Source organism: Rosa rugosa, chromosome 6 (assembly GCF_958449725.1).
Source record: "Rosa rugosa chromosome 6, drRosRugo1.1, whole genome shotgun sequence".
NCBI classification, from domain to species: Eukaryota; Viridiplantae; Streptophyta; class Magnoliopsida; order Rosales; family Rosaceae; genus Rosa; species Rosa rugosa.
The window spans coordinates 31,876,764-31,888,468 of record NC_084825.1 but is presented as its reverse complement, the minus strand read 5'-3'; the positions used below and the strand labels follow the sequence as shown (position 1 = coordinate 31,888,468).

The following is an 11,705-nucleotide window of genomic DNA, read 5'->3' as shown; positions in this document are numbered from 1 at the left end:
GCCTAAGTGGTCTAGGCGGGCGATTAGAAGCCTCGATGGTTGGGCGGACTGGCCTGGGCGGACTGCAATTGAAATTTCTTTTCCTTTTCATTTTAATTTGGATTCGTTTCAGCACCGATGGAGGTCGGTTCCTCAACCGCGATTGAAATTTTTTGTCTTTCTGAGTTTTGGCTAGATGGGTCGATCTGATTTTGGGGTGTAGATTGGTGGGATTTGATCTAAAGTTCGCTGATTGGATCCGGTGGAACACAAATTTATCTGGGTTTCAATCTGAAATGGTATATTTCTATATCTCAATCTCAGACTGCAACTTCATTGACCAAAACGCTCCGATGTCAGATTCGATGAGCTTAATCGACTCGGGTGTTAAATCTAAACAAACCAATCATGTACAGAGGAGCATAAACATTGTGGAACTTGGAAGGCTCACGTCGTTAGGGAAGTTTATATTGAATTCTGAATACAATAAACTCTCTGGGGGTATAGCTCAGGATCTTGGATCACCGACTGAACTCGAGTATCTTGACTAGTTCTGGTTTTCAAGGTTGGGTCTTTCATTCCAGCTTCACGAATTCTAGGTGCTTTGAATATCATGACAGATTGGTGAGTTGAGCAAGTTACAACTTCTCCAAATTTAGGAAAACCACGTTTGAACTGAGGATTCTGATACGGCATATTGGAATTGGAAAGAAGTCACTCTGTTCACGTTCTTCAGCCTGTACTGATGGTTGATTCTTAATTGTACTGATAGTTGTTGGGCTATTATATATCATATAAATCAATCATATAATACTATAATAGTACTGATGGTTGGGATTTTTCCTTACTTTTTGACATAATGGGATTTTTCTTTACTTGAATTTCAGTTTTTTCTTTTGTCAGAATATACTTGAATTTCAGTTGGGTATTTCATATTATAATGTTTATGGAGATTTGAGACAATGGATTGGCGTATGTTGGTATGATATGGATTTAAAATTGGTAAGTAATGTTGAAAAAAAAATTAATTTTATGTAATTATATGTTATAAAAATAAAATAAAAAATACAAAAATACAAAACCGCCTAGGCGCCGTCTAGGCGTCTGGACGCTAGTCTCCTGGCCACCGCCCGACTAGCGCCTAGCGATTTTTCGAACCTTGGTTTTCACAACAATAACTTTATTTAATTTACTCTTAAAGTTTTTCACTTGACCACTAAATAAACACCAAGATAAAAAAAAATGGAAATAATTTTGTCTTTTTCGATACAAAAGATGAAGTTTCAAATCACGTGATTTTTAAATAAAAACATGAAGAATTGATTCATCATGGTGGTGGAACGTGCAAGTTAGGTATATATGTCTAACAGGTATAAGATGGAGGACAATGTCTTTAATATAATCAATTTGCTAGTAGTAAACTCCCCCCTGGATCAGCTCATACCAGAAACGTCGTCCCAAATCAAGAACGCTTGCCTCTCCGTGTCGGAACCACTAAAGGACGGCTGTCCTCTCTGCCGCGATCACTACAAGACGTTTGAACTGCTCTCTCGCACGCCATGCCTCCACTTTTTCCACGACGATTGTCTAAAGAACTGGCACGTCGAAGACTAAGCTTGTTCGCATTTCGGAGATAGGGTCATCAAATTCGTTAACGAACTAATGTGGCATTTTTCATTCTTTTTTTTTTCCTTTTCCGTTCATTAGTAAGATATCGATATGATATATTCACATGGAAAAATCCATGATTTTTTTTTTCTTGGGGGTAAGATGATCGAATAACAAAATAGATAAACGTTTTGAAGGGTCTTAATGCAAGTTAGAAAGCTTGTTTGTGGGTTTCTAAGAAAGTTCAAGCTGAATTAATCACACTTAGCTTTTTCCTCAACTTCCTAAACTTTCAGCTGTTTCTGGGGAAGGCTTTCTGGCAAGAGACATAAGTATTGAAAACAGAGCGTGCGTAGATTATTTAATTTAAGCCCAATATATTTTTCAAAGCAAAAACTCTAGTAGCCAATGCTTCCAACTCATCAGATAGTTTTGAGACGTCCATGCGTGTTCCTATTGAGTTGGTAATTCATACTTAAGATTAAGCATTGAATATGGAAAATTGAAAATTTGTGATAATAATTTTTTCAATTTTGAATTCAACATGTATTACTTGGTTTACCAAATTGGTTCCGGTGTAAGTTTGATTTGTTCATGAAGAAATCTATTATCCTTCTCATGTTAATTATATACGTCAAAAGTCATTCAAATATGTCTATGGAGGGTGAATATATATATATAATCATACATTGCTTGTTATTGCTCTACCAAAATGGTATAGTATTAAATTAAATATTAAATTTATGTAATGTTTAAGGTATTGGAGCTAATTAATTTTAATCCTTAAATAAAGTAAGAGGATAATTGGGGTTCATGTATAGTTTAGCTTCACTCTTATTGTTGTGATGCTAGCTCAGCCTCTAAAGTCATGATGTTTTCACAACAATAACTTTGTTTGTTAGGTTAGTAGAAAGAACCAAAATTTTAACGGACAACTCAAAATGATTCACTGAAATTCGGAAAACTTATTCTCCTAGCTTGTTCAATGAGTTTAGTTCGGTAAACAACATTCTAACTACATTGACAACAAGTTTAAACAGTCTTATTACTTGTCCCACAATATTTCATAGCACAATACCATAAATATGCTATAAATGGAGTAATGAAGTCTAAATGAGATCGGCTTGGGAACCAAAAGCTATGTCTTCTAGTAAAACTAAGAGAGAAGTCTACATACTCCATTTACTGATTATCACTTTCGGATTAAACCATTATGTTTCTAACAAGAACCCATGACTAAATTGCAATTAGTCTTGCTAGCTTGACTATGAACAATAAGTTTCAAACTCTTAACAATCCTTTGATGATGTATTGATCCAGTCCATTCGAGTCAATCAATATATTGCAAGATTTTCACTCCAAATATGGGAACAGTACATTTGGTTTTCAGAGGTATTGCTTATTATTTTGGGGAAATGTCACAAATAATACCCCAATTATAGACCATTCGACAATCAATATTTCAAAACCATCACTTTGGTACCTCAACTTCTATTCCGTCATACATTTTGATACCCGCCGTTGAGTTTTCCGTTAAAATAGAAGATATTTTAACAATATCATACATTTTATGAGGGTAGTTTCGTCAAATGACATATTTGAATTGAAAAGACATATTTAACTAAATAATAATATAAATAAATTTAAAATAGAACCCAAAAATTCATCTCTTCTTACTAGAAACAAAAATTTTCATCTTTTCCAACCTTACGTCTTTTGCATTCCTAGATTTGTTTTACAAGAACCCATTAACAAATCACTAATTTTCAGTTTAATCCCGAGGGTCAGCGGTTTGTTGATCGAAACTCGGCAAACCCAATGGGGCAGCGGTGTTGCCAAGCACGTCTAGTGGTTGGAGATCTTCAAGCCAAGATCTTATTCATCTCTGCACTTATGCATTCCTAGATTTGTTTTACAAGAACCCATTAACAAATCACTAATTTTCAGTTTAATCCCGAGGGTCAGCGGTTTGTTGATCGAAACTTGGCAAACCCAATGGGGCAGCGGTGTTGCCAAGCACATCTGGTGGTTGGAGATCTTCAAGCCAAGATCTGATTCATCTCTGCACTTATATATAGTTGGTTTCTATGCAATAGATTGCTTATAGATTTTTTATTTTAAGGAAGATTGGTGAAGGATGATGAGGAACATGATTAAAGAGGTGTTTTTCTCGTTTATTGCTTTGGTTATGGGTTTTTTTTTTGGGGGTTTTGTCCATTTACCCCATTTTTAGAGATTTTTTTCTCACTTACCCCATTAAGTTTTTTTAATTCCCTCTTACCCAAAACACTCTAAGGAGGTCTTCCCTAATACCCCATTAAGATTTTTTTTTTTTGTTTTTTAATTTTTTTTAATACCATTTTACCCTCACCCCTTTGTTACTTAGAGAGAGAGAGAAAATGGAAGAGAGAGAAACCATGGGAGACTTCGCCGGAGTCCGGTCACCGGCCGCGGGAATCCGGTCAACTTTCGCCGGATTCCGGTCACCGGCTGCCGCCCACCGGAATTTGCTGAAAATCTCACCGGAAAGTTTTTTTGCCCCCAATAGACATCTATTGCCCCCTAATAGATGGGCAATAGAGGTCTATTACCCCCCAATAGACGTCTATTGCCCCCCAATAGACGTCTATTGCCCCCCAATAGACGTCTATTGCCCCCCAATAGACGTCTATTGCCCCCCAATAGACGTCTATTGCCCCCCAATAGACGACTATCAGCCATGTATTGCCCCCCAATAGGACTTTCAGTTACCAGAATGAGAACTAATGTCCCTAAATTTAGACAAATAAAACTTTGATTACAGAAAAAAAAAACAAGGAGATTACATCATCAATTCAAAACGTCTATTGCCCCCCAATAGAACTTTCGATAGCCAGAATGGGAACTAATCTTCCTAAAATTAGATAAATAAAACTTTGATTAAGCAAAAAAACGAGTAGATTACATCAATTCAAATGTCTATTGCTCCCCAATAGACATATATTGCCCCCCAATAGACGTATAGACGTCTATTGGGGAGCAATAGAATATTATTTTTCCTGTTTTCTTTCCTTTCGGGCCTTCTGTTGCAAAACAGAAGTAGCACCATTTTGATTTTCCCCCAATACAACTTTTTTTTTTCCCTTTCCTTCTCGGATTTCTTCCCACAGTTTACAAAAAAAAAAAAAAATGATTTGGGCACCCAGAAAATGCTCTGGCCACCCAAGACCAAAGCACCCTCAGGCAACAAACCTGCCGGCGTCGGACTTGGTGGGCTACTGCTCGATGAGAACATCGCCGGCGACTTTGACGGAGTTTCAAACGAAGGAATGCTCGAGGAAGATGCTTTGGGCACCCAATCATCTTTCTTCTCTGCCACAACCTGCGTCGAGCACAGGAGATCGAGCACTGGAGGATATGCGACGTTGATGATGTCAGTCGATTCGAGGCGGCGCCGTTTCAAGACTGAGTTTGACCGGTGATGTAGCTCGATTTCAATCGGAGTCTGAGTCAACTGCTCCTGTTAATGTCAGACTCGCTGGTGGCTGCAACTTCCGGCGGTGAAGTCAATTTTTGTCTGGAGGGTCCGATGGTCTGAAAGCAGCGAAGCTGGATGCAGGAGGCTCTTAGACTGGCCGGAGATCTGGGATCGTGTTCTGATCCAATCGGGGTCTGGGCGTAGTGAAGGTCCGACGGGGTCTAGGTGCAGTGAAGGTCCGGCGGTGGTCGGCTGCGTTCTCTGATTCCGGAGCGGCCATGGCACAGAGAGAGAGAGAGAGAGAGAGAGAGAGAGAGAGAGATCGGGATGAGAGAAAGGAGAAAGAGTGACGTCGTTGTAATTCTTTAATTGGGTTGAGGGCAAAATGGTCATTTGGTGTGAAATTGTGTATGTGGGAACAAAAATCTGTTGCTGGGGTAAGTGGGAAAAATTTGGCTCATTTTGGTGCTTTTGGGCAAGAACCCTTTTTTTTTTTTCTGCTGGGTTAATTAATGATGATTATCATCATCTTCATCTTTTGAATACTTTCCCTTTCATTATTTCATCATCTGGCCTAGGGCAGTCCAATACTAATCTTAGAAATCTTAGACATCTAGAGAGGGAATTAGATTGAAGATTTGAATTTTGTAGTTTTGTTGATGGAGGAATAGCAGAGAGACAAAAGAGATGGGAAATGGAAAAAAATTGCATTGGGTTCTAATTCATGAACTGCAAATAAAGAGATGGAAAGACGAACGCCGTTATAACGGTAGGTATGAAAGTTATTCAATAAAAACAAGTTGAGGTACTAAAGTGATAGTTTTGAAACTTGAGGTACTAATCTGTCGAATGGTCTATAATTGAGGTACTATTTGTGACATTTCCCCTATTATTTTTGGAGATGATCCCTTTTCGAATGTAAAGTTTTAAGATAATATATCTTAAAAAGGTTGACTTGAAACAATAAGCTCAAATTGGATCTGAAATATGAAAGAGTCAATTAAATTTTTGGAAAAAGTATGTAAATATACAAGTTCGTTGGGAGAGAACATTTCTTTGCTGCATCAGGGAAAACTGATTAACGCAACCATGCTATAAATGTCGATGATTTAAACTCATAACCAAGTTTAAGCTGTGTAAGATGAACTTTGTTCTGTTTGCCCCAAAAAAAAAAAAAAAAGAACAACTTGGTTCTGACTTCTGAGTTTAAAATGTAAAAGAGAACTTCTTTTTTTTGGACAAGGTGAAAGAGATTATTTAGATTTTACTCACTGGACTGAGTGATACGGTATGTTTCAAAGGGTGAGGTTCTATAAGGACACATTTTTGTCTGCAAAAGCCTTTCATAAAGGACACATGTTTGCCTTAGGCAATGTTTGTCAGCCGACGAAATTTCGTGGGCAATGCTTATCAAATTGAAAAAATAAAATTAAGGAAATTACTTCTCAAATTAAAATTTGGAAAATACAGGACAACGGCACCAGCCATCTATAAAAAAAATATATAATAAAATTAAATTAAATTAAATTAATTGGGAAATCACCATGCCAAAGAAAACTCGTTATGTCCCCCCCCGTTGCAAAGTTTTAATTCAATAAATGGAATCGGGCGTGGGGCTGAGCCTCCCAGCTAGGCTGGGTTCCAAACCCTTTTCAAAAAAAAAAAAAAAAAACTCGTTAGTCGAGAAACATTGCCGATGAAAATTAGGGAAATGCCAACGAAATTAGAGAAATGCTTCTCAATTTCAAACTTGGTACTTGACAAACGAGCCAGAATAATCCCTCCCCACCTCCAGCACCACAGAGAGTAATTCAAGGCCTAATGGTATCAATAAGATGCAAAGCCATTTCCCATCACCAAAAATCCAAAATACAGCTTCCTTAAAGTAGATAATCTCGGTCAATATCACAAAATCGAGAGTTCCATGCCCTGCATACGTCGATCCTTCATATGACTTGAAAGCATAATTTGGACCATCTGAGCATCAAGACATCCAATGTACATGATCAGAGAGAACAACTTTCATTACCTGCAACTTCTAGCTAGCTGGTTGGCTTCCTGCAACATCGAACATGCACATAGTTATTTTGAGCCGGTAGTTGAAAGCAATCAAAGCATAACTTAGTTCTCAAGAAATATTTGAAGGTTGAATTCATGTGGTTTCTTTTGAGTTCCTACTTAAATTCACAGTAAAGAAGTAGATTATCAATACCAAACACAATTAAAAACTTCATCCGTTTTGTGTAAATGAAAATTGAAAAGGTCATTAATTGGTCGAAAATGATGAAAGCATGTCAGAATCAAGACTCAGAAAGAGAATGCCAAAATCAACATTTTAGGGCTAATTCACTCGGCAACAAAAAAGAGAGCAGCTAATTGTAAGCATTTAAATCAATAGACTGCGTAACTACGTATATACCTGGTGTCCTGGTAGAATGAATAGAGTGATCATATTTCACATCCATCAATGGTTATGTGAGGAATGTGAGAAATCTTAGGCCAATCTTTGCCTTTGTCTCTCTGGCATCGTTCTACAAGCAAGGGGCATCCCCAAATTCTCAGTTGAGAAAGAGAACTCGGGAGCCCTTCTTCTGGCAAGTACCGGAGCTCAGGGCAGTCCAATATCGTCAAATCTTCAAGAGAAATGAGGCGGTTCAGCTCCTTGCCATCCATCCTCATAACACTGGGGAGATTGGAGAAGGAGAGGTAAGTGAGGGAGGTAGGCAGCATCCCCTCCTCTGGAAATGAATCCACTTCTACTTCACATTCCTTGAATCTGATTATCAACTTCCTTAGAGAGCTTAGTCTTTGTAGACTCCATTGTGTGCGGCTTGCAAAGAGTCTTTCAGAGCAATGAAACTCGAGGGATTTCAATGCCAGTGGCAATCCTCCTTCTGGAAATGATTCAAATTCTGGGCAATTTCTTATGGTCAAATGCTGAAGAAATGGGGCAAAGGTGTGCATTTGTTCTGGCAATGACCGAAACTTCACACATGTGCGGATATCCAAATCTGCCAATTTGGGAGCATTTGTCCTTCCATAACTAGGAAAACTTACAAAATTTGGGCAACCCCATATTTCCAATCTACTAAGAGAGGGGGTCACGAGACAATGAGATTCTTGTGAAAGTGAACCACTGAAGGATTCCAGATTCCACAACTCTAGCCATTCAAGCTTTGGGAAGTTATCCAATGGTAATATCTCATTTAGCTTGGGACAATTACTAACATGGAGACCACAAAGATTAGGAAAATTTCCACCTTCTTTGTTACCACCAATATCATACCATTTTCGCCATTCCATCATATTCATAATCCGCAATTCTTTCAGAGATCTAAATGGCTTCAATACACCATTACTATTGCCACCATAAAACTCAGGACCTATAGACACTACTTCATTTAACCTCTGAATCCAAAGTGTTCGTAGGGAGGGTAGCTGTCCAAGTGGTGGCAAGAAGCAACAGAATTTACAATCTGAAAATCTAACATGAGCTAGATGGGAGAAAGACTCATCTCCTAACCAATCTGGAAACCTTGTACCCCCATAGAATTCAATCACAAGTTCTTTTAGGTTTACATGGGGTTGGAGCTTGTCCAGGACTTCTCTGTCCTTTTGTGAATCCTCAATATCATCTCCCCATTTCAAGACTAGCTCAGTGAGATACTTCTTGTCCCTCATATTGGCCTCCAAAGCATCTCCAACATGGATAATGTTATGCAACCCTGAAATATGAAGAGTTCCCTGCAAATTCTGAAGCACCTTTAACTCTGCAATGTTATAGCCACTATGCTTGTCTAATATGAAGTCAGTTAAAAGTTGCAGATCTTTCAGTTTACCCATGTTTGGTGGCATCTTTTCTAACCCTGTCCCTCGAACATCAAGATGGCGCAAGTTGATTAGTCTCCCAAAATGGCTTGGCAACATGGAAATAGCTCCACAATTCCGCAACACTAATGTTTGTAAATTATACAAGCTACACAGTGTATCAGGCAATTTTTCAATAGAACTGCGAGACAAATCCAAGTGCCTTAGATGTTTCAAGTTGCAAACTGAACCAGGCAACTCCTTAATATCATAATCTGATAAATTGAGCACTCTTAAATATTGTAGCATTGGCAATAGATCATATAGCACCTTATTTGACATTGGAAAGTATTGATGTGGAGAATATGGTCGGAATGATAGGAAGGTGCGCAGATACTTGGCTCTATATAAAGCCTCAAATTTCTCAAAGCCATGAGCACTTGTCTTCATATATGAAAAGTGACGAGCTTTGCTTACAATGTTGAATGACTCTTCTTCTTCCAACCTAATAGAAAACTCTCCTGATACAACCTTTGCCAAATCATTTATGAGATCATGCATGGTGAAAATCGGATCATGACGATAATTATCAAATAAATGTTGGAAAAATGACCTCGAGATTAGAATATCGAAGTATTCCTCTCCAACTTCTTCCAACGTTTTCTTACTTTTTGGTTGCAAGAGATCTTCAGCCATCCACAACAAAACTAACTCTGAGCTTTTAAATTCATAGCCTTTGGGAAATATCGAACAATAGGCAAAACAACGCTTCAGATGTGAAGGCAGATGATGGTAGCTCAACCACAAAGCAGGCAGAATGTTCATCTCCCTATCCGACAAGTCCCATAAGTCACTCTTCAGTATATTTTCCCATTTCCCAATACTCAATTCAGAGCGTAAGAGGCCCCCAAGTGACTTTGCAGCTAAAGGAAGGCCTTTACATTTTCTAACAATCTGTCTTCCAATTACTTCAAGATTTGGATTTGATCTCAGCACATCAGCATTTTTGAAGGCATGCTTTGCAAATAACAACCAACAATCCTCCTCAGACATTTGCATTAAACGGTGACTTGCAACAGTACCCATCACAGAAGAAACACCTTCATTGCGTGTCGTGACAATAATCTTACTCCCTCGTGCTCCTGATTCCAAGGGACGCTTAAATACATCCCAGTTGATATTATTCTCATTCCAAACATCATCTAGAACAAGAAGAAACTTCTTTTCTGTCAAAAGTTCCTTCAGCTTAACTTGAAGCGGATCAAGTTCTGTCACACCACAAGATTGTGAAGTAATTGACCCGTACAGTTTTTGTGTTATTCTAAGAATATCAAATTCTACAGATACACAAACCCATGCTTGGAGGTCAAAATGTAGCTTTACTCTTTCATCATTGTATACGAGCTGAGCAAGAGTAGTCTTACCGATCCCACCCATGCCCACAACAGGAATCACACTTATCTTATCATTGATTGCATTGTCCGATAACAACAGGTCAATGATGAACTTCTTGTCCTTCTCCCTTCCATACACATCAACATCATTTACCAGAGAAGAAGCTTCAAGTAATCTTGCTGGTTGTGGTTTATCTTTAAAATTTTCTTTCAAACCAAACTCATCTTTTTCCTTCATAATAAGTTCTAATCTCTCAAGAGTCTCCAATAACTTGTGCTCCATAGTTTTATCAAATTCATCTAGTGAATTAGTAGAGCTGAGATTGTGTACCTGACCACGTAGAGCTTCGGTATTGATCTCATCGAGCAAGTCCCCTGCAACATACAAAGCATCTTTAAGCTCATCAAGCCACTCCCTCACATTTGGGTTTCTGATTTGCTTCTCCTCTGCATCATCGAGCACTGCATTCACAGAAATCAACTTCATCTTTAACTTCTTGAGCAATCCATAGTTGACTTTCTGTTTGGAGATGAAGTCAACTACTTGACGAGAGGCAAGTCTATCAAACAAAACAGAGAGAAATGAAGAGAGAAAAGCTCCACCCACTAATTGCAGAGCCATGAGTTATCGGTCATGCAGGAACCGAAAGATCACAGGGGAAGAAGAAGGGAAGTGATCAGCAGAATAGTGAAACAAACAAGAATTTGGGTTGTTAGATTCTGATTGTGATTCTTGGTAAATGAGGTTAAAACTGGATTAGATACAGCTTGTGAGGAACTCCGTTTATTCTTCTTTATTCATTGGCACATGCCCAGGTTTACAACAATCCTACATTTTAATACTTATTACCTAGTTGTGTAAGTAGCACGTAAAGAATAGTAATTTATAAAAATGGTAATGTACTCTTTCAAGATTCTGGAAAAAATAAAACTCAAAGCTCTGTTTACTATCAAACATGTCATACATAACAGATCCCATTCCTCTGGTCATAGCTTAGCTTAATTCATATAATTTAACTCTTAAAGAATATTCGTACAAATAATTACTCTCTAATTGAAATCCAAGGTTGAGTTATCATTAACCAATGAGTTACAAGGTAAATCTACTTTAAACGATTTAAGTAAGAGATATAAAGACCAAGTAAAAACTGCAACAATAGCAATACATGACTTGATCTAAGTTAACGTGAAACTTCTTAAACAAATCAGAAAACGAGAATACGAAGACAATGTAAACGAGTTTTATTTTTAAATCATGGGATTTGAAATTATGATATCCCATCAATATACTCGTAGATACTTGTTAATATCGCAACTACTTGTACAAAATTCACACAAAATATGCATGCAATGACTAAATAACCGGGGGATATTACTTGATACTGTGGAGAGAAAAATCACCAGACCCATTAGCTACTTGGTAAATCCAAATACATGCTTACTCCCATGGTGGTCCGATT

General features: G+C 37.9%; 1 protein-coding gene across 3 annotated transcripts; it reads right to left on the bottom strand.

Annotated features, from left to right (window-relative positions):
• Window positions 1-6,718: 6,718 nt before the first annotated feature.
• On the bottom strand, window positions 6,719-11,159 carry LOC133713500 (putative disease resistance RPP13-like protein 1). 3 transcript variants are annotated; one of them, XR_009848043.1, is made up of 3 exons: window positions 7,464-11,159; window positions 7,074-7,102; window positions 6,719-6,973 (listed from the first exon to the last, which is right to left on the bottom strand). XR_009848043.1 is itself a non-coding variant. In XM_062139544.1 (3 exons), the coding sequence occupies exons 1-2, from the start codon at window positions 10,865-10,867 to the stop codon at window positions 7,493-7,495; spliced, it is 3,234 nt and encodes a 1,077-aa protein (XP_061995528.1). In that variant the 5' UTR covers window positions 10,868-11,158; the 3' UTR covers window positions 6,719-7,102; window positions 7,464-7,492. The 3 variants fall into 3 exon arrangements, 2 of the variants coding, with proteins under 2 accessions (XP_061995528.1, XP_061995529.1); XM_062139544.1 differs by having other exon boundaries at window positions 6,719-7,102; window positions 7,464-10,707; window positions 10,849-11,158; XM_062139545.1 differs by having other exon boundaries at window positions 6,719-7,102; window positions 7,464-10,707; window positions 10,853-11,158.
• Between the last annotated feature and the right edge of the window lie 546 nt (window positions 11,160-11,705).